Below are 25,761 nucleotides of genomic sequence, written 5' to 3' on the forward strand. Positions count from 1 at the left end.
CGTCGAGATCTCGATCGACATCGAATCGATCAACCGGTTAAATCGGCTTGTATCCGCGCGAGGTTTTCTCCGAGGATTGACGCGCGTAACTGTTAATCGACGTAAATTACAATCGAGAGACAGAGAGAGAGAGAGAGAGAGAGAGAGAGAGAGAGAAAGTGAGAGCGAGGGGAAAAAAGAGAAGGAACAGCTAACCAGTATATTATTCGTGGCGAAGGCTGCGTCTCAGGAGTCAGTGGGTGTCACCATGTAGGCAGTGACCCGGCCATCTTGCGACACGTTTACCATTGGCATGTAGGTGTCTCCGCAGTTAATACGCGACAGTCCGTTTCCAATGCATATATCTGCCGGTGTATTTAATCGGTCTTAACTCGCGCATTCTAATTACGCGGGATGGGATACGTCGGGGGTGACAGTTGACGAACGAACGCGAACGAACGAACAGCCCGTAAATGGACGCCAAGACCGATCACACGGAACGGTTGTTGCGCTCGCTCATTCCATTAGGATCGATCGAGTCGTGCCGCGCTTTGTGTATCGAGCACCGATCACCGTGGCAATTGTTATGCCGCGGATATCTCCGGATAACTCCACGATCCGTTATATAACGCGCCATCGCATCGTATCGTTTTGTCTACCTCGCCGCAACCGGCAATCATCCGCCCGATACCGATGATATTATTACCTCTCGTTGCCAAGCTAGATCGACATTAACACAGCAGATACAGCGTGCAGGTTGCACGTTCATGCGGTCGGCCAGACTTGGAAAGAGAAGCTCGGGACTACAAACGACGATGCGCATTTCCCTCAATCGTAAATGATATCTCGCGAGCACTTAAAATATCCGCACCGGTCTGTATACGTTTTTGCGGTCTCGCGAAGTGAGACGTTGCACCTCAAGTATCTCGATACCCAGTACATACCATCGTCCATCGCGGCTACGACAAATAACGACGAGCATCGCAGCGTTCCTCCGGTTCTGCGGTTCTGGCCTCGTTAAGAGAAATCTACCACGTCGATTCGCTTCCGTGCGGAAAGCCTTTTTCTTCCGGGTTCGACGAAAATTTCACGAAACGTGTCATGCAACAGCGTCCCCCTTCTTTGCCCCCCCCCCCCCCGTTTTGCCACGCGTGTACAGCACCAGCTCGATCTGCAATTCCGTACACGTGAACTTGTTACGACCGCTTCTGCCTCGGCTCGCTTGACCATTAGTCACGGTACGGGAGCCACGGTTGAAAAATCCCATGCTAAATATTCCTACATGCTCTCCGATTTGATCCGTGCGTCCGGAAGAGAGTTCGGCGTTTCGCAGACCGCGCGGTGTGTTCCGAGGACATTTTTCTGCCGCGAGAGTCGTTCCGAAGCGAACCAGAGGAAACCATAATAGCATACGTACCGTATCCGCAGTGGCCAGGCGGTTATGATCGAAGGATGTCTCTCGCGAGCATGCGATTCCGGCAGCAACGGTGTTACGGTAGCCTGCGACTCGATTGTATCTTCGATATCCGCGGACTGGTTGCGTGGAATCTCTTTCACTCGTCCCGTTCCGCCGTGGAATCCCAGCAACGGAAATTGCTCTATGCCCGCAGCTACTCTCTTGTTAGCTCTGCAACGACAACAACAAAAAACGAATCAGGCTCCTCATGCATTTTCCATGAAAAGAATGCGGCGCGAGGCTTGTTTCACCGGGAACCGTTCACGCATCCGTTCCCCTTCCCGTTTTCTTTTCGCTTTTCCCCTTTGTCGCCGCTGTTTTCGCGGCTCGTTCACGGGATCCCGAGCATCATCACGCTTTGCCGAGGCCGACGTCGAACGAATCGAACTGGAAACTCCGAATCGTTACTCCGATTCCCGGCGAGCGGGCTCGTTCGCGTTGCGTAACGCTTCTCCTTCATGGGATTCGCAAGGTTCTTTTTTGCTTTTAACCGTTTTGTGATCAATTAGGGATTAATCGACAGGATAGCGGACCGTGTGTCTGTCCGCGCAACAGGATAATCGCGTGTGCTCCTCTTCAGTAACCCTTTCGTGCCGTGCGCGGTTTATCGCGAGGCGAAGATCGCTCGGTATACATATTTATGTTGAGAACTTAGCGGATCCGCTTCCTTCGACTTAGTGACAGCTAACCGCGACTAAACTAGACCGATCCCATACCCGAGGATGGGAACCGCCGCGGCAGGCCAAGAAACATTCTATTTTTACGCGCGTTTGTTGATAGCGCACCAAGGCTTCCCCGTAATAAATGCCCCGCTATCTTTGTGCAACAAAGGAACGAACGATTTCCGATGGACACTGGTGATCGCTAGTTCTGTCACGCCTACACGTTGCGAGCAGACGCCCTACTGGAAACTTACGAAACGCGCACGGCTTCTTCTTCACTCACCATCCGGATGTTTCGGCGACGATGTAAAGTAAACGGTATCGATTTGGTAAACTCACCCAAATGGTCCGATCCCACGTGAACAGCTGCGCCGCAGCCACCCCCGGCTCAGCCCCTGACAAAAACCACGAACGTCCGATGCCACGCGGTTGATTCTGTGCTACGATGGCTGCTATCAGGACCGATTTTCACATTATCACGTCGCCGGTAACTAGCACGAAACTTCTCTTTCTGCTGTTCACTGAAATCGACTCCCCGGCGAGCATCGCTCTCTGTCTCTGTCTCTCTCTCTCTCTATCTATCTCTCTTTCTCTCGGTTTCCAGTGGTAGCTAAGCAAACACCTGAAACGACGCGCACGTGATCGTGGCCTAAGGGAGTCGCAGTTTCAGCATAACACGCGCGAGAGAGGATATCCCTCGTCTCGTTCCGGCTGGTAAATCACCGGAGGATACGCGTCGACCGTCGTCTGGACGCCAGCAGCAACCGCACCAAGTTCCTTCGTGCCGTAAGGAGCACTGAATGGGTTTGCCAGCGACGAAACATAATCGCGTTTACGAGCCAGCTGTAGGTACACCACTCTTTTCCTTTCCTTTCCATGCGAGCCAGTCGAGTACCGGAGGATCCCCACTACGTACACGCGTCGAGCACGAGCGTACGTACACCCACGCGACACCCGGTATACGTGGGCAGCCTCGCCTGGCATTGACGAGGAATCAAGAGGCAACAAATGCTCGATAACTGTCAAATGTCCTTGCCGGTGCTCTCCAGAGTCCGCGAGATCTACAACGGGTCACTTTAACATTTGGACACCGCCAGTGTCTAGCTGACGATAGTACGGATTTTCTTCTTCTTTCGTTCTTTAACGTCGCGTTGTAACGAGAAAAATATTCGGTCGGTTAAAAATTTTTAAGAAGTGATTAAGTTATTTTTAATAATGATTGTTTGTTTGTCACGCAGCTGTTTTTAATTAATACCGTTTTTAATTAATTATAACGGGAATGTGGATGCGCCAGAAATTATGATTACACGCTCGAACATTTTCCTCGACGCTATTAAGCAAATCGGACGGGTGGGATAGTTTGCATCGAAAATGTGGAATATATTCAAGCAGCCGAGTACCACGGGGTATAATTACAAACACAGACGATACATTTCAGACAAGTCTCACGCGGTCGTCGATCCATGTTCGTGTCGCTGGTGATCGTAAGACCCGCAATTTCCATCTACTTGCCCGTAACCGTGGTGACGTCTTCTATTGAACGTTATCGGTGAACCCCGTTTCACAAACGCCAGCTCGCTAATGTAAACGTTAATACCCACCCACGGGGCCTGAACCTAGCAATGAGCTTCTTGGTGGACGCAACGTTGGATTTACGAGACAAGCGGATCAACGCAACATTTCTCCGCTGACAATTTCTCAATGAAATCATTCTCCAAGCCGTCGTCTGAACCGCGTAATAGCGCATTGCATTTGCGATTACGTTTCTCTTGAAAGACAGCAGATTTATACTCGGCATAAAACCACACACCGCTGACACGTTGAACACGCCCGATCTGCTCCCGAACTGTAAATCTTAATCTCTTCTACATGAGACTATGTACAGTGGATCCAAGAAGTATGTCATTAAAATCTCTTGAAAATTACTTACAGTAAGGAGCAGTATTGTTTTTCACAATTCCGACCAAACGCATTTTTTCAACTTATTTATTAGACGTCATTTACTAAACTAATTCTTCTAGCCTTACAGAGAAATCGAAGTCGTTTGGTCCATTCATATGAAAGCTATTCTGATTTAAAGTGTGTGGAATCAGTTATGCTCCTTACTGTAAATCTCGAAAAAAATTTCCTATATTTAGACAGTGATCATTTTGTAAAAAATTAACGTACGACATGAAAGGACTCATTTTAAAGCTGGATGCCTCTGGTTTCATAATCCATCGATCGTTTCATTCTGAGATTTTTGTTCGTGATTTAGCAAACGAGAAATTAAAGACAGAACAAATTTGTATCGTAACTGAAACTACAATGAATTTGAAGATTGAATGTGAGTCGAGTTTGAATTATAACCATTTCGTAATTATTTTCATAGCATGAACAATAAGTCCATTGTGAGGTTCTGGCCAAGGTTTGATGATTTGGGAGTACACCGTGAAACGGTTCGGGCATTGATGTGTACAGCTTCATTTCCCGGCCGAGCTCGTTGCGAACCGTGCCCGTCGCCGGGCATCATTGTTCCCTCGGCGACAATAGTCATTATCGCAGAGCATTATTGTTTTCCGGGTTCGCAATCGTTCGAACAATCATTGTTACCGGTGAGTATAAGTCGCAGAGACAGTCTAGCCGGCACGAAGCGCGATAATAATAGCATTCTGGACAAGCCCAGAGATGACACAACCTGCCAACAATGACTGCCACGTGCAGCGCGGTTAAACGGCGAGCAGACTCTTTTCAAGTGTTATATTGTTCAGCATCGGCCGCGCGATCGATCGCGTTCGCAGTGTGCACAATTTGAAATTGTTAAACTCGAGGTCGTCCGGTCTCATTAGGGATCAAGATGGGCGAAGCCGACGGATCGTTCATCGCGGCGAAGTTCTATGGCGCGGTGAGCATCGATCGTTGACATCGAAAGCTGTTGCTTCGAGTCCTCGGTCGCTTCCAATTAATATCTAGCGACGAGCGTCGTCGTATCGATGACGATCCATTCCCGACAGAAAGTGCACTCCGCCGTCTCCGCCAAGGTTATCCGGTTCTTTTTGCCGGCGATCGAATCAGCGGGGAAAAAACGAGGATCGAAGATTACCCAGTCCTCGGACAAGATCGCAGGCTCGCTCGAGATTAACGTCTCGCGGCTAATCAAGCCCCGTGTTTATCCTTTACTGCACACTCGGGGTATAGGACGTCCCAACGAAAGTTTAGCTTCAATTTCCTCTTGGTTACTACTCGAAGATTGCGTATCTACCATTCGAAGCTTCCTCTTCGTGACGACGGACATTGCACGCACAGCATCAGTCTTCTTGAAGTATAGTAGAGTCTTCTTCCGTATCCAAACTACAGTAGTACAGTAGTTTGTGCTTCAAGCCAATGTATTCACTTTCAATGGTATATTTCACAAACAAGTTTTTGGCACAGCAATGGGTTCACCCATTTCCCCTGTCATTGCCAATCTAGTGATGGACGAATTGGAAAACGTTTCCATTTCAAAGCTACCTTTCGAATTAACAATATATAAAAGATACATAAAGATAAAAGATATATATACATACCGAATTTATACTATAATTCGTTTATACTTAGCAAGTATGTCAAAGTTTTATTGGTATTACCCGGTTCTGTTGAACAATTACTATAGCTTTTAGTATTTTGCAGACGCAAAATTCCTCTTGAAAATGGTCCACATTTGGATCGAAACGTCGAGACAATTTAAATTGCAAAATTGCTTAGTGAATAACATTTGATCGAACCTGTGGCGCCGAAATCGTTAAATTGTTTATTTACAGTAGTGCAGTTTCGTTTCGCAATAAGAAAATCGCTATCCCCTCTTCTTCTGTTGAAGTTCTCGCACACCTCTAGTTACAGGGAAGAAGTGTGCCAATCTTTTTCACCGATGATCGTTGCGGTTTCCATGGAATGATAGCCCGCGGAATTATCATCGAAACGGTAAATACGAGACGCGTCGCTCGCGTTCGCCTCGGTTGTCAGCCTCAATCAAATTCAGCCCAGGAGCACGCTTCAAGGATTTCTATACGCGTATACCTGAGAGGAGAGCCTGTCGTCGCGGCGCGAGGGATCCTAACGCAGGCGCGCGCGCGCGTGTACCTTTTTCTAATGAAGCAAAGGTCACTTCCGGTCATACGGAAACCGGAAACGCAGCGCGTGCTCGCCCGTATCCGGTCTATGCACGGTTACTTATGCTCGCGCGCTCCCGGCAGGCTACCTTCGCTGCAGGATGCACCTTTGTTTACACGCGAGCCTACGCGTCCCTGGAAATACCCGGACCGTAGGACGATTCTACTTTGCTTGGGTTGGGAAAAAAAAGGACTTGTGACCCGGGCAACTCTACACCGCGTGTCGTTTATTCCTCGGAACCGATTATATTCGGCGAAAAAGGAAACTCGGAGGCGTTATTTTAGCAACGCATTAGCATGCGTGTATGAGTCACAGCATCAGTATGTCTTTCTTCGATCCGACAGACGAAAGGAATCTGTAGACAACAATATCGATGCGGAAAGGCGAAAGCTGTGGAAGCTTTTTCTAGAGTTACGAGGAGCGTTTATACTTTTAGTTCTATCCGTCGCGTCGATTAAGAAGGTGGTATTCTGGAGCTGAGCTTTCGATTGTTTTTACTTGAAAAGAATAATGTATGTACCAGAGTTGGGCATTAATCGATTAAAATTTTAATCATGATTGATTGATTAATGTGTACAATTAAAAAAAGAAATCGACGAAAAATCGACGATTGATTCAATCGAAGTTAATCGTCAACCGTTGATTAAATGAAGAAATCGGCGATTGATTCAATCGATTGATTTAATCCTCAATCGTTGATTAAAAAAAAACGTGGTAAAATAGGAATCATCGAAAAATCGGATGATTTAATCAATTGTTGAAGTTAATCGCCTCACGGTCTATCCATAAATTGTAATAAGGATGGAGAGAGAGACAGAGAGAGTGGGAGCAGAGAGCGGATGGAGAATTGACAGAAATAGATGTAAGAGAAAGAGATGTAATTGAATACTCGTGTAATTAATTACTGCCCAACTCTGACTCTTTAACGATTAAAATAATGTCTTAGAAAAATCTTGGAACGATGGTCGAGATAAGCAAATCAAAGTTGTAAAATGAAAATGTGCGAGTCCTCTAACTAAACGATACGTTGGGAGAATTTAAGATCGAAGTGGCAACGTGTAAGCAAGTTTATTGCAACGTACGTAACAAGTTTCACTCAGCCGCGTTCGAAGTGATGTATGGGACGAGCAATTTCAATGAAATGCATGGGTGAGTGAAATATAGCGAGATCGTACATTTCGAGCAGTCGAATAATGTGGTATAATATACGGATGTATCTATTTGACAGGATTAGAAGATGCAGAGAAATTAACGAGGGCTCCGGTTTTTCGCCAACCAGACGGTGGATGCCGCTCGATTCCCGTGGGAAGATAGTCACGTGGGCGAATTTCTCTCCAAAGGTCGTAGATCACGTGTTCACACGAATCGATGCGTGTCTTCGCTTTTAACGTGATCAGCAAATAATTGTAATTATTACGTAAACTTGCGTGTTTGCTTTACAGAATCTCATTGTTCGAACCTTTTAACGGTTATTGGATTGCGTCGCTTGTTACAGGATCGATCACAACCGAAACAGAGACGAACAATTCATTAACCTGCATCAACAAACGAGCAAAGATCATTAATTCGTGGAAAAGCTTCTAAAAATGTTGGAATTAAAACGCGGTTTGTTAGTCAATGACAAGCAACGGATACACACATTTTTTTAAGACAATTACGTCGAATAATGAAAGTCGAACGACGGTATTTCATTTTACACGTTCGATTTATTTTAAACATACAATCGCTTTGTTCTCGAATCGACTGGTTCGCTATAATTACACTCAGCAGAGAGGGAACAAAGCAAACCCGTCTCCGCCCATGCTTCACGTAACTAATAACCTACTAACATTGCGATCAATCGTAAACGCAGACCGTTCTCACGAATTCAACGGGCGTTTGGTAAACGAAGTAACTCGCGACTAATTGGAGCAGAGACTAGCGTAAATATAGAAACTCGTGACTCGAAAGATTTATCGAAACCTCGCCGAAACGCTAACGGGCGAAACGATACGCGGAAATTTGCAACGAATTACTCGCGGTCTGACGATGTTACAGCGGTACGAAGTGAAAGCGGTTTCATGCGCACATCAACAAAACGAATTAACAGGACGGGCTCTTGTTAATCGACAACGATGCGTGTTATCGTCAAAGTTTCTTCCAAATATTGAACTGTCTTATACTTTCGTTCGACACTGTGTATAAACCATTATTATGACGAGTAATCTCTCCGTTAACTCGATCTACATTTCTCAAAGAATCACACGCGTGTCTCTTCCTCTCCTACTCAGCTTATGACGCACCTTCGTTCGAGTCTTTTTCAGTTTCCATGGAAAGCAACTTTCCGCCCTTTTGTCACAGTAATTGTAATACATTTTCTCGAACATTAATATCAGGCACCCTACAACTACACCACACACCAGGATAGATAGGATTGGCGCGATTCTGCCCACCGTGACTGCGGGATACTTATTTTCGGAAGGACTAGTCGCCACGAGGTACATCTTTCTCAGCTTGTTCAGCACTCCGTTGTCTTTCAATAGCTGCAACCTAAAAATCATTTGTTCAGCATAGCGAGAGACTCGTTTTGTTCGAGACAACGAAAACGGGAGAGGTAGGATGAAAGGGGCGCGTATAGAATGGGACATTAAAATTATCTCGATGGTGAAGAACATTCCCCATATGACAGAAGTATTTTTGTTCCAAAGAAACAGCAAGTTACAGCGTAATTTGCATTATTCTATTATTCTAATCCACTATTCGCATGTACAGTCGGTGTACAAGGTATTCGTAATTCGTACACATTAAAAGAACGAATTCCTTTTTCAAAATTGGACCCAACAGCTTGAGTTTCTGAACGTCTAAACGTTAGAAGGATTAGTTTACTTGCTAATGTGCAAATGATTTTTTTTTAAATTGTTATTGGTCGCAATTGCGAAGGAAATAGTAAAGGCCACGATTTTTTAACTTTTTATAAACCTGTAATGAAAATTTAGAAGGCGCCTCTCTTTGGTAGGTCTAAGTAAGTTATATACTTGTACAGGGTGTTAAAAAATGTTTGGTCTTAGCAAGCATAGGCGTATTCAAGGTCCTTGACCTTGAATTTTAAGGTCTTTACTGTTCCTTTCGTAATTGCGACCAATAGCAATTACAAAAGAAATTATTTACACATTAGCTAGTAAACTAACCCTTCTATAACGTCTCAAAAAAACGCAAGTCCAATTTTGTGAAAAATTTATTCGTTTTTAAAAGGTGTACGAATATACTTTGTACACCGACTGTAGCTATTTTCATAAAGCTGCGATAGCTACATGCTGCCGAATAATGCAAATTACGCCTGTTAATGTAAAAATAGGACTTTCGAGGGCGAACGCGGCCTAGATTGATCTTTTATCTAGCCCTTTTGACTACTGAAAACCCCATCTTTGCAATGCTGAAAACGAAAAAGTCTACTCTCTCAAGTTTGTAGCTCTAAATTAAAGCGTTCCCTATACCCTACCTCTTCCCTGCGTTATTTACTGGTAATTTAGGACTTGTCTGTATGGGCTGCGTTCGTTCAGAGCTATCGCCAAGTTTTCAATCCTGTTGGCTCCAATGTGTACAACCGCGCACGGTATGTGACCCACGGAGTTCACGATCGCCTCGGTTATGTAGAAGCCTACTTTTTGCGTGCAAACCTACGGGTGGAGCGCAAACAAACTCATGGATCGAAGTTTCCGATAAAATATTCATAAAGGCCTCACCTGTTGAAAGCCGTCCGCCACCGTCAGAGGCAAGTCTTCCGTCTTCTTCAGAAGACTCTGCAGCCTCAATGACACGCTGTCGTTGTCCGACTGAAATGAAACTTCTTTAGCGACTGGTCGCCGTGTCGGATCATCGTATTCGCGGCATCAAGCTTACAATTATTACATCGTAGTCTGCGCTATCTCTGAAAACAATCAACTTGTAAGATCCATCGTACGCGAACTCCTTCAAAGTGGAGAATGGCAGGCTGGCTGTTGCGAGGGTCAAATTGCTGATCAACGAAGCAGAGTAGGCGGACATGATAACCAACGATGACACGAAAATCGACATGAAGGCGACCCTCAGCGAGGTTTCGCGTGGAAATTCTGGAAAAGATTCGTTTAGCCTTTTCAACCACGTTCAGCTTAGCTTCGATAGTGGGACATACAGCGAGAAAGTAATGTTTTCACAAAGAGGTGCTGCAGAAATATGTATTTAGAACTGCTAAAGCAAATTACAATATCCTTGGCACGAAATGATCGTTCATGTGGATACGATCGTCTCAGCGAAATTGTTTTATCCATTTCAATGCAACAACTAACAAGAATCTTTCCCTATATCATATCTTTCCCTAATTTTGCTGTGGCACGCGATACAATCCTAAGATTTTACATGTTTGCTTTGGAAATAGTATGTAATATACAGGATACAACGGAGTGGACATTTTCTACCTTTAAATATAAGAAATTTAATAATATGCTAGGTGTCTTATTATTTTGCCGAGGACTGTAACTGTTAATGTTATCGATACCTGTCAAGCCCTGCTGGCAATAAATTCCCCAAACGTTTATATAGTAATCTCCGATATCTTTCATAACGAGGCGACCTCTCGTCTTCATGAGAGTCAGAATTATCGGCGTAGACAGGATCATGAGTACTATCCCCATCCAAACGTTTATATCAAACTCCTGAACACAGAAATATTGGTGTTATCGTCACGTACTCGTGTAGAGAGAGCATTGGAAGGCAAAGATCTTAAAACGACAATGGGAAACCTTGATATAGGCGGCCCAGCGTACTGCGGAACTATCGGGCTTCTTGAAGTACACCTTTACACGGGATAGGATCAGCGGTAGCGTAAAGTCGACCACTTCCTCCCGGTGATTGGTCATGCTGAAATCTGCGACACCTATGTCGATCGTATTCAAGACCAGCTCGCCTATCACGCCTGTCCAGGTTTGCGTTTCCTCGTTAAAATTGCCATACGAGTCCAAAGTGTTCACCACCTTCATCGTGAAGTTCAGCGTGATGCTCAACTCGTGGACTACAGCGCCAAGAAACTTCGAGAAGACCCCGTCCTTGAATTCAATCGGATCGCGAAAAATGAGATTCCTTTCTGCGATCAGTCCCGACAAATCATGGCACGCGGGGGGGGGGGATGCATAGACACCTCAAAAGAAGCGATACCGAGCTCGCGTTCACGTCGCCGCGCGTTTTATTGCCCTCGTAAATCATGCCTGTCGCCGATTCGTTTCCGTTCGCAGGACATGTAACGCAATTATCGAGCGGGCGTGTGTTCAAACACCGATCACTGAATCCTATAGTGCACCTACCTCGACGTAGGCGATTCGCAAAACTTCTCTGTGCAGGTTATTCCTCCTCGCGTACAGGCTCCTGTTCGTTACGGGATGGAACCCCCGTTCGGCCGTCCACACAGCTAAATCGGAAACCACCGTACGATTGTCCCGCAATGCGTACCATTCCCTCAGGAGCGGCTGGCCGTAGCAGAAAACTATCATCTCAGTGTTGAACAGCAAATTGAACGGGTTCCCGGTAGGGTTTAGACAGAAAGATTTCAGGGGATTTCCCTGGTGCGGCAGGAACATCACAAACCAGACGGGAAAAGAGATATCGATCTGTCTGGTGGCCATTACGAACTCGTTCATGGTCTCCTTTGTGCTGAGAAGGACGACGTACAACGGACGCGCTTCGTAACCTTCGTACTTCTTGGTCTCGCGCGGAAAATCGGAAAAGCTGACGATCATGGTCAGGATGCCACTGTGGGAGAACGATCGAGACCATATTTGCGTCACGGTCGTCTCGTTGAAATCTGAAACGATGATTCCGCTTGTTCATTGTCAACGACGCTAACTTGCATCGTCTTTAAAAAGAATATTTAAAAAAGTAATAATATCTCTGTCGTTATTACAGTAAACATATCTAAATTTCTTAAACGAGTAAATTCCTACCAACGATTTAAACTACATTCGTATTGTTTTAAAGTCGCTTTTACGATGGAATCACCCATCACATTTATGACTTTTTTCTGTTATACCAGTAAGCAACAAAAGAAATACAATAACCAAACGAAGAAATACATTTTTACTTAATTAACTCCTGTTTTCTGTAATCGATGCAGAAAATTGTTATTTCGCATAAAAATTCACAGTCTAATGATAACTGTGATAGTGGCATGGTAATCACTGAATCACTGCGGATTTTATGCATTTATGACAGAAATAGGTACGTACAATTTAAAGCAGTGAACATATTAAAAAGATTTAAGGACATCAGTTTCTATGTGGCCCCTGTTCTTTGCAATTGATGTAGAAATTTTTTATTTTGCATAAAGATCCGCAGTCTAGTAATCAGTAACGAAGACTACAAGATTTACTTATTCTCACAAGTCATTCTATTTGTAATAAAAACAACAGCTTTCTGTGTCATCATTACAAACAATATAATATGATATCGTTCGCAAAGCAATAATGTGATGCTTCCACAACCGAGCTCATCGGGCGGGTTGTTAGAGGAATTAACTTACCGGTGAAATGATTGGAGTGCACGATTATGATACAGGTCGATCCATAATAGTTGCGTATATCCGTGATGAGTAGTATATAATTATAACTATCGTTTATATTCACGGAAAGACCGGCCACTGTCAGAATCAGTAGCACACCGATGTCGTAGCAATTAAACCTTGCCATCTCGTCCGACAAAATGACATTTATCGTTAAAAATTGTGTGCTTCGAACTAATTAATTCCGTTATTAATTAATTAGTTACCGCCGGATTTACTTTTTCCCGATATTTCTATTGGTGGTTTGATTACGGAAAATGATGCGGAAAATTCCTGAGCAGCAAACTAGTCGAATTTGTTTCCCCTCTCGCGATTTCCGTGTACCTCGGACGATAACTAACTAAACTGAGAACTAGGCAAACCGTGACGCGGCCGCGTTCGAATTTATCGAATCTATGAATCTAAGGACGCCGGGGCATGGCAGTACCTCATTACGAGCGAAACACAACGTTCTACGTTAGCCACTGCCAACGCGATCCTGCAACGAGTTGTGTACAAATTGTACAAAGATTAACACCGATAGGATTATCTATGCTGATATTTATATCCGAGAATAAATCACATTATCAACTTGTGCATCGTATAGAATTAGAAAATATCTACAGTGGGGATCCAAGAAGTATTCGAACGTTCAATTTTCGGTGGACAAACTGAATCCGTGTGCCGTTTTGTGTAGAAACTGTGAACGATACTCATCAAATACGGAAATAAGTGTCCCTTATTGTTCGATGGATTGATGGTCAGACCTCTCTCGATGCCTGTATTTATTGTAGCATACTTCCCCAGCCAGTACTAGTAACGCAATTGCAGTGCCGAGGATGAATATCATCAATACAGATATAATGCTGCCGAATGAGACCGGTTGATATCCCGTGTCCCGCTTAAAGCCTGTCTCGTACTTGTCGCGATTCAACACTCCGGAGGATAACAGTTTCTGCAGGCTGTAACAGAGTGACAAATATTTCGGGAATGCTTTAACACTAAACCTACCGAGCCTTAAAAGTAACTTATAAAAATGACAAGATTGATTTTACGTCCCGCAATGGAAGGGATATTCGATTTCGTAAATCCTACAGTTCCCGTTTTCTTAGATTAAGGCTTTACTGTGAATGAAAGTTTACATAGAATGATGTCTAGTGAAATATTGTTAATACTGTTTCAAGTTACTAACTGATAATTCAACACTGTAGTAAACTGGTTGTCCTTTGATAAAACCATAGCTAAACTATCCACTCGACCGTCGTAAATGCTGAGGAGGTTGCACGGCATATAAATGCTTTGCGATTTCCTTTGCATATCGGTACTGAAACCGATGTAGAATCCCAGTTTATCATTATTACAGATCTAGAAACGTTTAAATCGGATAATACAATGCTATGTTGTTGCAATGACGTAAGAGTCTTGACGTTATCCTCTTGAAATAAAAACCCACCTCATTAAATCCGTCTTGCGGAAATAAAGGCAAATCTTCTTTCGGTTTCATTAATTTCGTTATAGTTTTTGACACAGAATCGCCCGAACGCTGAAAATGTAGCTAGATTTCTTTCTGACGCTGAAGCAACTGTTTCTTTTTTTTACAACTCTTGAGATATTCAATTGCATTTAAAATATTTTCATCCACGTCACTAAACTTGACGTCATCAAGTATACAGGGTCTGTCCGGAAAGTAATGCGACCACATTTTTTTTTTAAATCTATTGAATATATGAGTACAAACCTTTAAAATTTTTCAAAGTAGGACCCTTGGGCGTCGACACATTTTTTCCACCGCGATTTCCATGCTTCGTGTGCTCCCTGGAAGGCGTTATCTGGAGCCTCTCGTAATACCCTCGTCGCAGCTTCGTCGAGCACTTCCAACCAAAACTTTTCCGTAGATTACGGGGAAAACAGTAAACAGTACTTCTTAGTTGGATCACAACGCTTTTTCAACCCCCGTACAGTCCTGACTTGTCTCCCGCCGACTTCTTCTTGTTTCCAAAAATTAAAAATCTGCTAAAAGGATGCCATTTTGAAAGCGTGGAACGCGTCAAAGAGGCTGTGACGAGGGTACTACGAGAGGTTCCAAAAAACGCCTTCCAGGGAGGAATATGGTCGCATTACTTTCCGGACAGACTCTGTATACTAGATATAAAGATATACAAGATAAAAAAATAAACTGTTTTCACTGATGAGGTTTCCAAGTTGCTCTTTACTTTTTATATTCTTTGCACAAACTTACAACGATGATGTCATAGTTTGCAGATCCCCTTGATGTGATTACGCTATACGTGCCATCCTTGATAAACTCGTCGAGTGATCGGAACGGTACGTCGCGGATATGTGCTGTCAAAAAGCATATCAAAGACGCGGAATAGCCAGCGTTTGCCACAATCGATGCCACAAATAAGCTTATATATGCCAATCTGAGTGATGAGTTCCGTGGGAAATCTGAAAAGAAGTTGCTGTAGATTAACCCTTTGCACTCGGACCTATTTTAACTTTTAACTGGAAAATTAAACATTTCTTTCGACCTAGAATAATTCCATTCTGTATTAATTCTTTTCTTTGTGTGAACATGAAATTGATATAATACCTCACTAAGAAAATGATAATATGATAAGCAAATTTTTTTTTGATAATTTGAGGAATTCTTGGAAGATTTTATTATATATTAAAAATCAAAATATACTTAAACGTGACGGGTATATGTATATGTATATATGGCCCACAAACTGAACATTGACCAAAATATAAACCAGGGCGTAAAGAAATAAGAGATATATTTTTCGAAAAGGGCTCGATGTGTGACCGACCTCGTTGTTGTTTACGGAACACGCTCTCGGAACTTAATCCTTCCGTTTTTATTTAGAATACGTATTGTAGAATCATAAAAAGACGAAAATTCATCATGTTGCAACATCTCCAAAAATTCAAGTCATTTAGTCTCGAATCTGATGTCTTTAATGCTTCGTTGTTCACAAGAAATTCTGGAAATAGCACAAATCCGTTCGGCGCGCGGTTCGTCAAAATGTTCAGGTCTGTACGAGACATTAGATACGTAAAATGAAAAATACGATTATTCAAAATGATCAATTCACCTGTCATGCCTTGAAGGCAAAGAATGCCCCAAATTCGAAGGCACTCCTTGTGAATCACTTCTAGTGCAGGACACGAGCACAATTTACATATTATAAATGTCGTAACGATCAAGGTAACAAATCCTGTTAAGAACGTAGCGACCCATACTGCAAAGCTGAATGCCTATGGCACACGAGCCACAAAGATTATGGTTTCCACTAATTAAACGACTGATAATAAAATTCTGCGCTGTACCTTGTAATAGGCGGACCATTTCACGGCGAAGATCTCCGGTTCCTTGAAATACATACTTTGCCTGACGGTCATTATGGGTGTCGAGAAATCCACGTAATTGAGTCTGTCATTGATCATCGAAAAATCGCCTATACCGATGTCTGCCTTCCCTGAAACAATTATTCCCATCGCTCCGCCCCAGCGTTTTGTCGTCGTATTAAAGGATCCGTACTCCGTATGCCTGGCTACGGGTTTGACAGTGAAGTTTAACGCTCTCTCGAGCTCTCCAACAATGTTGCCGAGAAATCCACCTATTTCGTTATTGTGGATTGTGAGCAGTGTCGAGGACTGTAGATTAAAAATTAAAATGCATACATTGAAAGTTCTGTTTCGAACCGGGACAAAGGAAAAATCGATTTAGTTGAGGTGAAAAATTTTGGAAAATCTAGTTAGCATCTTTATTTGAACTTGTCTTCTGACCAAAGGTGGTCACTGAAAGGGTTATTCCCGAAAAACAACCCCTGGAAATAAGTTGTTTTTTTCACCCAATAATAGCCGACTTAAAATTCTGAATAAAAGATTCCAAATAAAGCTAGATGGTAACTTGATTTTTGCTTTTGTTTCATCTAAGTACCCTAAGTAGTGACTGTGGAAATAACAGATAAAGTTTATGCTTTTCACCCCGTGTAGACATTCGAAATTCTACAGTACAATGTTTTAGGCAAAGAACATTGTTTACCAACCAAAAAAAGAACAAATGGAACATGACATGGGGGCGGACTACCCCTGCTTATCCTTCTAGAGTAATATATAATTATAACTATTATTTATACAGTCGCGGAAAGACCGGTCACAGTCAGGATCAGTAGCGCCAGATTTACTCCTACTGACATTATTATTGGCGGTTTCATTGTCAGAATTTGTAGAATTAATTTAATCAAATCACGAAAAATTCTAGAGCAGCGAACTGATTGAAATTTTGAGAAAAATGAAACTTGACATGGGGGCGGATTACTCATATGCTTATCCTGCTAGACAGAAATTTTTCGCATAGGGAGAATCGATCTCTCTTTGGTTTAGGTTGCAGATTCTCCGTTCCAATTGCGTTAGTGAAAACAACCCTTACCGGGACAAGAACTCCTCGCAAAACAATGCCCTTTAGATCGTTCCTTCTCTCGTATAAACTCGCTGTTGTGAACAGTTTGAAATCCCCAGGCGTGTTTATATCCCACTTAGCTATCTTGAAAATTTCCGTTCTCTGACCGTCTATAGAGTACCATTCGTACACAGTGTCATCTCCAGGACACATGACGAACATTTCAGTGTTGAACGACAGGTGAAATGGATTTCCCACAGGTTCATGACAGTAGTCAACGGTAGTCAGGTTGTTCCGTGGATACGGCATGAACATCACGAGCCAAGCGGGAAAGGACATCTTGAAGGTCCTCGTGATGTTGGAGAACTGGTTGAACGAGTGCGGTCCAGGTATCACAACAATGATCATCGGTCGAACAGTGTTCTCGTAGTATCTCGACAATAAGTGCATTTGACTGTGAGAGACGGTCAAGGAAGCGATGTTGCTTCGTCCGAGCATGCTCGTCCACACGTGTGTCACGTACTTTGAATCGAAAACTGTATAACGCTTATGTTGTACATATTAGGTTTCGAGGGCTACCAATTTTTTGTTGTATTCGGAACACATCATTCCTCCATAAAATGCTCACACATATTATTATTTCATGATAAATTAAGAATACTATTAAAAGAAAGTACGAGCGAAGCATGATATATACCGCAGTAGTCGGTACAGTTACTCTATTACCTATTTTTACTCTATACCATTTTTGCATCAAGCAGCTAAATTCATGAGAAGAGCGAAGGGCAGAGAATAAAAAAAGATAATTATCGATTAGAATAAAGTAACCAATAAATCATACCGTCGAAGAATTTGTCGTCTCTACAAGGTTCTACTAGAATGACAGCGGAAGTGAAACAGTAGCTGCGCATGTGTTTTATTAGTGGAATGTATAATTCCGGTTTAATGCGATCAGCGATCGATAAACGAACACCGAAATAAACGAGATTCAAATATAGAATTGAAAATCTCATATTGTACGCGTGTATATCGGTGTTTTAAAGGATGTTTCGGAATAACGTTGCACTACTGCGTGGAACGCAAATGACTGAACTCCCGTAAGTCGAGATAGTCAGTTTTATGGTGGATAATTCCAGCGTGTGCAGCGACGAATGTGATGAAATATTGAAGAGACGATCGTATAGCGTATAGTGCTCTTAACAACGTTGATAACAAGTGTCTTAAACGCGACGCCAGCCAACATGACGATCATCGAATATTAAACAGCATTTTATAATTATGTTATCGATTCTAATGCGACCACTGTGGACGTAGGAGGCGATAACGGATAAAGTGCATGCAAGATGTGAAATATGAAAAGCAACGCGGGAAGATAATAGATGATTATAATGTCGTCGTCGTTGTACGGCCAATTGGTCACTTCAGAAAAATGAACAGCGATGTTATCGGTAAATTCATTTGAAAGTTCGCGGCTAATTGTGTCTGCGCACTAAAGTCCAACGTTTCCATCGTGTATGAAAATTGATTTCAATTTACAATAATCCAATTCGAACAATCGTGCCGATCTAAATTCCATTAGAAAATTGCGTCCAGTGATGATATAGCTAGACTTTTACTTTTCCTTTGCCGTCGACCGAGTACGTGCGAGGGAACATCGTTATTTTCATGCGTTCCGTGTTACATTATAACGATCACAGTGTTTTACATAATGATACCAACCAAAGAACGGCCCGGGTTTCAAATTCTTACTGTGCCCACACTTCCGCCGATTCACAAAAATTGAACTACAATATATACAGTCACTCGAATTTCGGACGCTCTAAAAAAGACGATAACTGTGTCTTAATTGTACTATACGATTTGAACGTTTTTGGGAAGCTAGAGCAATTAGTTTACTACAGAATGTGAAAAAAATCTTTTTCATAAATAGCAATTGATCTTTTTTATGTGGGCCTATATCAAAAATTTAAAAAGTACGTTTTTTTAGGTCTGTGTCAATTATTATATGCACTGTAAAAGTTTCATCGAAATCGGTTGATGCGGGGAGAAACGACAGGCATTGCAAGATTTAAGAATTCTTAAAGATACATAATAATCTGCAATTTTTGCCATCTTTAAACGTTTTAAATTGATTTCGACGAAATTTTCAGAATATGTTTAATTGACACAGATCCACAAAACGTATTTTTTAAATTTCCAATATTGACCCGCATAAAAAAAGTTGTAAAATGCAACTTTTAGTATTTTTTCTACAATTCCGATGAATTGCAATTTTTGAACAAATTTCTTTTCACATCCTGTAGTAAATTAATTGCTCTAGCTTTCCAAGAAAGTTTAAATCGTATAGTAGAATATTCAAAAATTATATCGTCTTTTTTAGAGCGTCCGGATATTAATTCGGGTAACTGTATGTAAAATGCTAAGCGAGTTAAATAATCTACTCTAATGAATAAGTAATATTTGGTGAGTGCGTACGTAAATAATATTTGTTGTCTTAACCTGAACAAATAAGAAAATAATTAACAATTTCATTTCTGAATACAACGTATTCAATTTATATTCAATGTTATAACCGAGATTGTTTTTTATCATTACATTGTTATTTTGAAGTATTAATTATATATATATTATATCCAATCAATATTTTAGTTTGTATCGGAAAGTATACCGGAGAACTATACAACATAAACCATATGCATATAAATGAAAATAGAACTATAATTTTGTTGAATGATGCTTAAAAATATCTTAAATATGATGTAACGATCTCATATGATAATTAAAAAGTTGCAGTATACGTGTGATATACATATATATGTATGTCTCCTGAATCATCGTTCTTTCGTAGAATCCCACGTGATCGTTTGTCCAATTTTGCATTTCATTCAAAAATGGCGCCGATTAGAAATATGTAGAAATCTACTAATTGTTCGTCCAAAACGATGTTTATAAGCGATAATAATAATTATTTTGTAATAATAGACTATCAAAATACTAAAGAGACCACATTTTTATTGGTAAAATGTACAGAGCAATTTCATAGAATATTCTGATTCAATATCGTTGTGACCGCCATTTTGTATTACACTACGCAGCAGAGTTTTGACAGTCATACGTAAACTGTCTGTATACATATAAAAGCGTCCTGGCAGAGTTAACCAGACATTAGGAAAAGTATTCGTTGGAACTGTGCAAGTGTGATCGTTGCTAGTATATTTGTAGCATACGAATTTTTCTTATTTAACACCGTTACAGTATATGGTTTAAACATGTCCAAGTTAAATCATTGTAAAGTTGTTTTACAAAATGATGATGGCTCTGCTATAGAAACTCGAAGATTTGATATTCTGGCACATGATCTCAACTTTGAATCTATGTGTGGGAAATTAAAGAGTATATTTCCTGAATTACGGGACAAGAACTTCACAGTATCATTTATAGGTAATGATTACACATTTATAAAATGATGTTAATTTATGAATTTATATTTAAAATAAGGAGAGTCTCATATTAATCCTTTAGTTTTCTAATATAATACAAGGTTACTGATTTAAACCTGTTATCTTCAAAACAACTTTTATTTTTATAGATGAAGAGGGCGATAAAATTAGGATGACGAGCACTGAAGACCTAAGTATTGCTCTAGAGATTTCTGAAAAGATGAAGAGAGTAGATACACCAATCAATGAACACTATCTATTAAATCGACCAATTATTAGACTTCACGTTAAATTAAATCAAAAGGATAAGAATACACGATTTTTCCAGAAAGAGGCAATAATTCATGATAATGTTATATGCGACGGTTGTAATAACAACATAAGTGGTTTTCGATACAAATGTATGACATGTGTAGATTTTGACCTATGCTCTCAGTGTGAAAAATTAGGTTTGCATGCAGAGCATTTTATGTTACGCACGTTACAACCATTGGATTGGTCAACTCGAAGTCGCAGGTATTTCCACCATTACAGTGATTACATCAGAAAATTTCTCAGAACAAAGAATACGAATTATTGTAATAGAGAGGCATCGTGCCATGAAAGTAACAAGGAGAAACAACCCAAAGGAAATGCAGCAACAAACGAGAATATCATTGAGGAATCTCTGAAAAAAAATATAACATTAGTTGACCTAACTGTCAACGAGCCACTAGCCTTCTCTGATAATACATTTGTATCACATAATGATACTGTTTCAGCAGTGAGTCCACTAATGGAGGAATGGACAATGTTAGATAAAACTGACATCAGTCCTGCATCTTCAGTTTCGTCCAATTTAAATGAATCATCTGAAAATAATGTAAGTCTACAGTTAAAACAGACGTAATGTGTTTTTCATACTATCTGCTAAACTGTGCCTCTTATCGAGCTTTCTCATGTTAGTTAGCGACTGCACCAGTGACTACAACAGCAACTGCGCCAGTGACTACAACAGCAACCGTGCCAGTGACTATACCAAAACCTACAACAGCAACCGTGCCAGTGACTATACCAAAACCTACAACAGCAACTACATCAGCGACAGCACCAGTAATTACACCGGTAACTATATCAGCAGCGACATCAGTAATTACATCAGCAACTACGTCAGCAACTGCAACAGCAACTACATCAGAAACTGCATCAGCAGCAGCTAGGAAAGCAGCACTGCATCATTTGTCAGCATTGAATCATTCACGGATTTATCCTGCATTGCCAAAAGAGTCAAGAATACACCATCCAAATCCTAGAATTCATAATGCTCTCGTAACTATGATATCAATGGGATTCTCAAATAATGGAGGAGTGCTGACTCATTTGTTAGAAACTGAAAATGGAGATATTAATAAAGTTTTAGATATACTAGAGTACGGTAAGACATAAATACAGAGTTGAAAATTTATAGTACACGGAAGAACATAGTAGTTAATACATACGTTATTGTCAATACGAATATAAATATTTTAGCTTTTTTCTTTTGTATTTTATCTTTGAAATTTAACGGATAAATCTGTTTAAAGTGGTAATCAATTTATTTTGTTGTTAAATACATTCCTAATCTTGTACTGTGTCATTCAGATCAATAAAATACACTTATAAAAATATACTTTTAATTGTTTATATGAATAATTATTTACAAGAAGATAAGTCTGATAAATCTTTTAGCAATCACTTTTATTTATTCTATAAAGGTTTACAACGAAACCAAAGTTCTAGCGGATTTCTATTCGACAAAGTCTCTAATTCTTTTTGTCCATCAAAGCTGATCTCTCTAATCCATTTTCTATCTTTATAATATTCCATAATGGCATTAAATTCTTCATAAGTGTAGTTTTCAACAACAACCGGAAGAAAAGGATCTAATAGTTCAAACCCTTCTTTACCAAGTAAATACCTCGGATATTCAGAATCTCTCCGATTCTAAAAACAAAAGTAATTACACGTTATTATACATTTTGTATGTATATGTACATATTAGTTGTACAATATTACTTGTCGCGTACCGCATTTGCTTTTGTATCCACTGACAATATTGCAGCACCATTACACCAATTGTGATCGACGCTATTTAAAAATGTGCTGGTCAGTGATATTCTTTCTGGTGGTATACGTAATTTCTTTTCATCTCGAAGTGCTGTGATATCAGAGGTAAGCGTATTAAAACCATCTAAGACAGTCAACACTCTACATTTGCCTTCTGTGCTGGCTATTTTAAGTTCGTTCACAAGAGCATCAATAATACCGCAAGCAAACTTAACTCTTTGTACCCCAAATTCAATCATATTTAAAAGCGGTTCTCCACATGCTGTAGTTTCTCGTGAAGACCATACATAATCCTTAGAAACTTTGAGCTGCAGAACAATTATCTTATTCACATATAATATGAAATAATAAGAAGAATTGTATTAGATGATTGCAAAAGTTTGTGTCTAATTGCAAAATCAGAAACAAGTGATTGTATTCTAAAATAACAGTTCTATTAATCAATTATATAGTCAGCACCATTTTTTACAATTGCCTCCCAATCTTTTATAATCTGGTGGATTTCTTTTTCATAAGAACTGCATGATTTTTCTTTCTAAAAATAGTCATGAGGTCTCTGAAAATTAAGCACAAACTTCTGCGACAATCCAATATGACATAGTACTTACGTCAAGTATTGATAATATTGGCGCATTTAAATGTTTGAAATAATTTAACCATGTCCCTGCATGCAAAGGAAGATCTAGTTTGCCAGGTACAAGTGGGGATTCAGTAACCTCAGTTCTTGGATATTTAAACCAATTGTTAACTAAAAATTTTTTAAGTATTTATATTATATAGAAAATATACAGGGTGTCCCATGCAACTGGAACAGGCTGTACCTCCTAAACGGTCGGGAATAGAAGTCGGCATAAAAGTACTAACATACTTATGCCCTAAACTTATTCGTTAGGAAGTTATGTGTTCCGGAGTACCTACGTTATGTTCCATTATAAATCAGAGAACTTGTAGCTTCGATAACTTCCTAACGAATAAGTTTAGGGCATAAGCATGTTGGTACTTTTATGTAGGGCACAACAAACTGCATCGATTGGTGCAGTCAAAAATGTAGGTTTCCAGTTTAAAAAAAAGTGCAGTTGCATTTTTCGGATGCCCCAATGCACGAAAGTGCATAAAATTAGTTGTATGCACCATCCGATGCCATTCAACTTTTTCTTATAACATTTTCCTCTATTCCCGACCGTTTAGGAGGTATAGCCTGTTCCAGTTGCACGGGACACCCTGTCGAGGAAGATATACATTATTACAATTATCTTACTTGATGGTACGAATAGCATAATATACTTCTTTGCGAGGCCATAGTGAACTAAATGCAATATTGTTGATGTTTTTCCTACACCAGTTTTACCATCTAATGCGTACAATAGTAATAAAAATATAGCTACATTTTAGTAAATTTTATATTTTACTATACTACTTATTTGGTATATGCTCGCGAAAGATTAATTATTATATTATATGCTCTCAATTGTAATTGAAGAGTTAAAAAGGATACATAAAACATATTTATTTATCGGCTTCGAGTAATCTGTTTGTTCTAAATATGATATAATTTCAATCGCTGGTCTTCTAATTAAAATACCAAATTCTGCGAATACTTTTACTTGTTGCTTCCACTCGTTTGGCATTCCATTTTGAAATAGCTTTTCTATATCTTTTGGCATTGTATACACTCTTCTTAAATGGGTCTCAACATGATTTGGAGGGTATGATTCAAAAGTACGAAAAGTCTCAGTGTCTATATTTTGTAATTCTGGAGCAGAAACTGTTGCCAGTGCTCGTCGTCCGCTTGCGATGCATATTCCTCTGACGAATGAATCTGATGAACAAAATTTCATACGTATTAGAACAGTTGGTGAGAATGTTTACAATAGTAAATGAATGCATGTGATAATTAAAAATAGAATATGAGAAATAAATTGATTTAAGATATTATAACAATATGTAAACATAAATGGTAGAAAACATACAGGCACAAACGGATAACATGTTGTTTCATAAGTAGAGGCACTCAGTATCTTTTATTGAATATAACTCTTCCGAAATTCATTGAGCAGATAAACAAAATACAATAAACCGTATATAAATATACTTATTCGGATTCGGATACAGTTGGATACAGTGATACAGACTGTGACATAGAAAACCTACTTGAATAGAGACGAAACTTCAACGTTTTTTGAGAACACATTTTCAGTGGACATATCTGCATATTCTGCATGTACGCACAGAATATTGCATCGTCTCCAATCGTCTCACTGGTCAGGTAATAACGTCTGATGTTATTAAAAAATGTAATTGGCGAATATGCACGTGCTTCAAAGTGCCTGCAAAATGGATGTAAGAAATCTACCGTGAATGTATTTTATATTTACCACAAGGGAAAGAAACAGTGGTTATTCAATTTAAATTTGCCGGTGTTTTCATTTTCTGTCTACACCACGGACTGAGCGTAAAGTAGATTTAGTCATCGCTGCCATATGTATAACGTCGCGGCAACATTTCAAATGTAAAATTGAATTACGTATATTCCAAGTCATAAACAGTCATAAAGGATGTGTTTTGAAAAATTATCTGTGTTTTATAAGGAATGTATACATTTTCGATGTGTAGGATCAATAACAACACGATAAAAGAAAACGACGCCACGATAAGTATACTTGTAAAGTTGTAAGCACGTGTTATTCAGCGGGACCGGTAACCGGACGCGACGGGCGCGGGGATAACGTGGAACTTACAGTGATCTGAAATACCACATCGCTAAAAGTTCTACCAACGACGAGATACTCGTCAAGTAGAAGAAGAATGATATAGTATTTACCCATTCTGTAATTGCCTTATAATACTATCACCGACGAAATACTATCCCGTCTCTTTACCTAAATAGAACCAGACGATATATGACATTGTTCACGCCCGGGGCAAATCAGCATGGATAATACATATATTTTGATCTGAAGGAAGGTAAAATTGCAAAATGTTGTGAAAGACAATAGGTATAGGAATAGAATTTATTGAAAAATCAACATATTTATTAAATGTGCAGCTATTAGCTCGAT

General features: G+C 40.3%; 5 protein-coding genes and 1 long non-coding RNA gene across 8 annotated transcripts in view; 2 read left to right on the forward strand and 4 right to left on the reverse strand.

Moving 5' to 3' along the window:
* The window catches only part of LOC143207168 (uncharacterized), a 30,417-nt gene extending 28,879 nt beyond the window's left edge, over window positions 1–1,538 (reverse strand). Inside the window, exon 1 of the mRNA XM_076420330.1 lies at window positions 1,397–1,538. The gene's annotated coding sequence lies outside the window, so the exon portion shown is untranslated. The remainder of the gene's footprint in view (window positions 1–1,396) is intronic.
* LOC143207184 (uncharacterized) lies at window positions 1,538–13,274 on the forward strand. The gene is made up of 6 exons (XR_013008634.1): window positions 1,538–2,584; window positions 2,702–3,210; window positions 3,536–7,087; window positions 7,172–7,374; window positions 7,454–7,631; window positions 7,721–13,274. It is a non-coding gene; the product is annotated as an uncharacterized LOC143207184 (long non-coding RNA).
* LOC143207173 (glutamate receptor ionotropic, delta-2) lies at window positions 8,545–12,926 on the reverse strand. 2 transcript variants are annotated; one of them, XM_076420335.1, is made up of 8 exons: window positions 12,752–12,926; window positions 11,541–12,037; window positions 10,983–11,285; window positions 10,739–10,895; window positions 10,105–10,313; window positions 9,948–10,037; window positions 9,704–9,881; window positions 8,616–8,754 (listed from the first exon to the last, which is right to left on the reverse strand). In XM_076420335.1, exons 1-7 carry the CDS (start codon window positions 12,915–12,917, stop codon window positions 9,720–9,722), a joined length of 1,584 nt encoding a protein of 527 aa, XP_076276450.1. In that variant the 5' UTR covers window positions 12,918–12,926; the 3' UTR covers window positions 8,616–8,754; window positions 9,704–9,719. The 2 variants fall into 2 exon arrangements, with proteins under 2 accessions (XP_076276451.1, XP_076276450.1); XM_076420336.1 differs by lacking the exon at window positions 9,704–9,881 and having other exon boundaries at window positions 8,545–8,754.
* Window positions 13,275–13,501: 227 nt separating the features above from the next.
* Window positions 13,502–20,258, reverse strand: LOC143207170 (putative glutamate receptor). The gene is made up of 8 exons (XM_076420331.1): window positions 18,019–20,258; window positions 17,208–17,713; window positions 16,103–16,429; window positions 15,868–16,030; window positions 15,009–15,217; window positions 14,223–14,312; window positions 13,962–14,134; window positions 13,502–13,731 (listed from the first exon to the last, which is right to left on the reverse strand). The coding sequence occupies exons 1-8, from the start codon at window positions 18,188–18,190 to the stop codon at window positions 13,509–13,511; spliced, it is 1,863 nt and encodes a 620-aa protein (XP_076276446.1). The 5' UTR covers window positions 18,191–20,258; the 3' UTR covers window positions 13,502–13,508.
* Window positions 20,259–20,274: 16 nt separating this feature from the next.
* On the forward strand, window positions 20,275–22,265 carry Ref(2)p (refractory to sigma P). 2 transcript variants are annotated; one of them, XM_076420339.1, is made up of 4 exons: window positions 20,275–20,618; window positions 20,767–21,479; window positions 21,563–21,605; window positions 21,642–22,265. In XM_076420339.1, exons 1-4 carry the CDS (start codon window positions 20,447–20,449, stop codon window positions 22,040–22,042), a joined length of 1,329 nt encoding a protein of 442 aa, XP_076276454.1. In that variant the 5' UTR covers window positions 20,275–20,446; the 3' UTR covers window positions 22,043–22,265. The 2 variants fall into 2 exon arrangements, with proteins under 2 accessions (XP_076276454.1, XP_076276453.1); XM_076420338.1 differs by having other exon boundaries at window positions 20,278–20,618; window positions 21,563–22,265.
* Window positions 22,266–22,316: 51 nt separating this feature from the next.
* Mrps29 (mitochondrial ribosomal protein S29) lies at window positions 22,317–24,859 on the reverse strand. The gene is made up of 6 exons (XM_076420340.1): window positions 24,673–24,859; window positions 24,198–24,521; window positions 23,961–24,053; window positions 23,311–23,450; window positions 22,663–23,010; window positions 22,317–22,579 (listed from the first exon to the last, which is right to left on the reverse strand). Exons 1-6 carry the CDS (start codon window positions 24,689–24,691, stop codon window positions 22,343–22,345), a joined length of 1,161 nt encoding a protein of 386 aa, XP_076276455.1. The 5' UTR covers window positions 24,692–24,859; the 3' UTR covers window positions 22,317–22,342.
* Window positions 24,860–25,761: the final 902 nt, after the last annotated feature.

Source organism: Lasioglossum baleicum, chromosome 3 (genome assembly GCF_051020765.1).
Source record: "Lasioglossum baleicum chromosome 3, iyLasBale1, whole genome shotgun sequence".
NCBI lineage: Eukaryota > Metazoa > Arthropoda > Insecta > Hymenoptera > Halictidae > Lasioglossum > Lasioglossum baleicum.

Bases quoted from the DNA above. Each gene is read 5' to 3' on its own strand.
- LOC143207173 (XM_076420335.1), bottom strand. From the start codon at position 12,917: ATGGCAAGGTTTAATTGCTACGACATCGGTGTGCTACTGATTCTGACA. The intron at 11,286-11,540 runs GTAGGTGCACTA...ATTGAATTCAAG, and splicing joins TGCGAATCGCCTACGTCGAG to GACGGGGTCTTCTCGAAGTT. The intron at 10,038-10,104 runs GTAAGCTTGATG...GTTTCATTTCAG, and splicing joins CAGACTACGATGTAATAATT to TCGGACAACGACAGCGTGTC.
- Mrps29 (XM_076420340.1), bottom strand. The intron at 23,451-23,960 runs GTAAGATAATTG...AAAAATTTTTAG, and splicing joins TATGCTATTCGTACCATCAA to TTAACAATTGGTTTAAATAT. The intron at 22,580-22,662 runs GTACGCGACAAG...TTTTGTTTTTAG, and splicing joins TGGATACAAAAGCAAATGCG to AATCGGAGAGATTCTGAATA.
- LOC143207170 (XM_076420331.1), bottom strand. From the start codon at position 18,190: ATGAGATTTTCAATTCTATATTTGAATCTCGTTTATTTCGGTGTTCGT. The intron at 17,714-18,018 runs GTATGATTTATT...AGCGTTATACAG, and splicing joins AGACGACAAATTCTTCGACG to TTTTCGATTCAAAGTACGTG. The intron at 16,430-17,207 runs GTAAGGGTTGTT...TTTAATCTACAG, and splicing joins TGCGAGGAGTTCTTGTCCCG to TCCTCGACACTGCTCACAAT.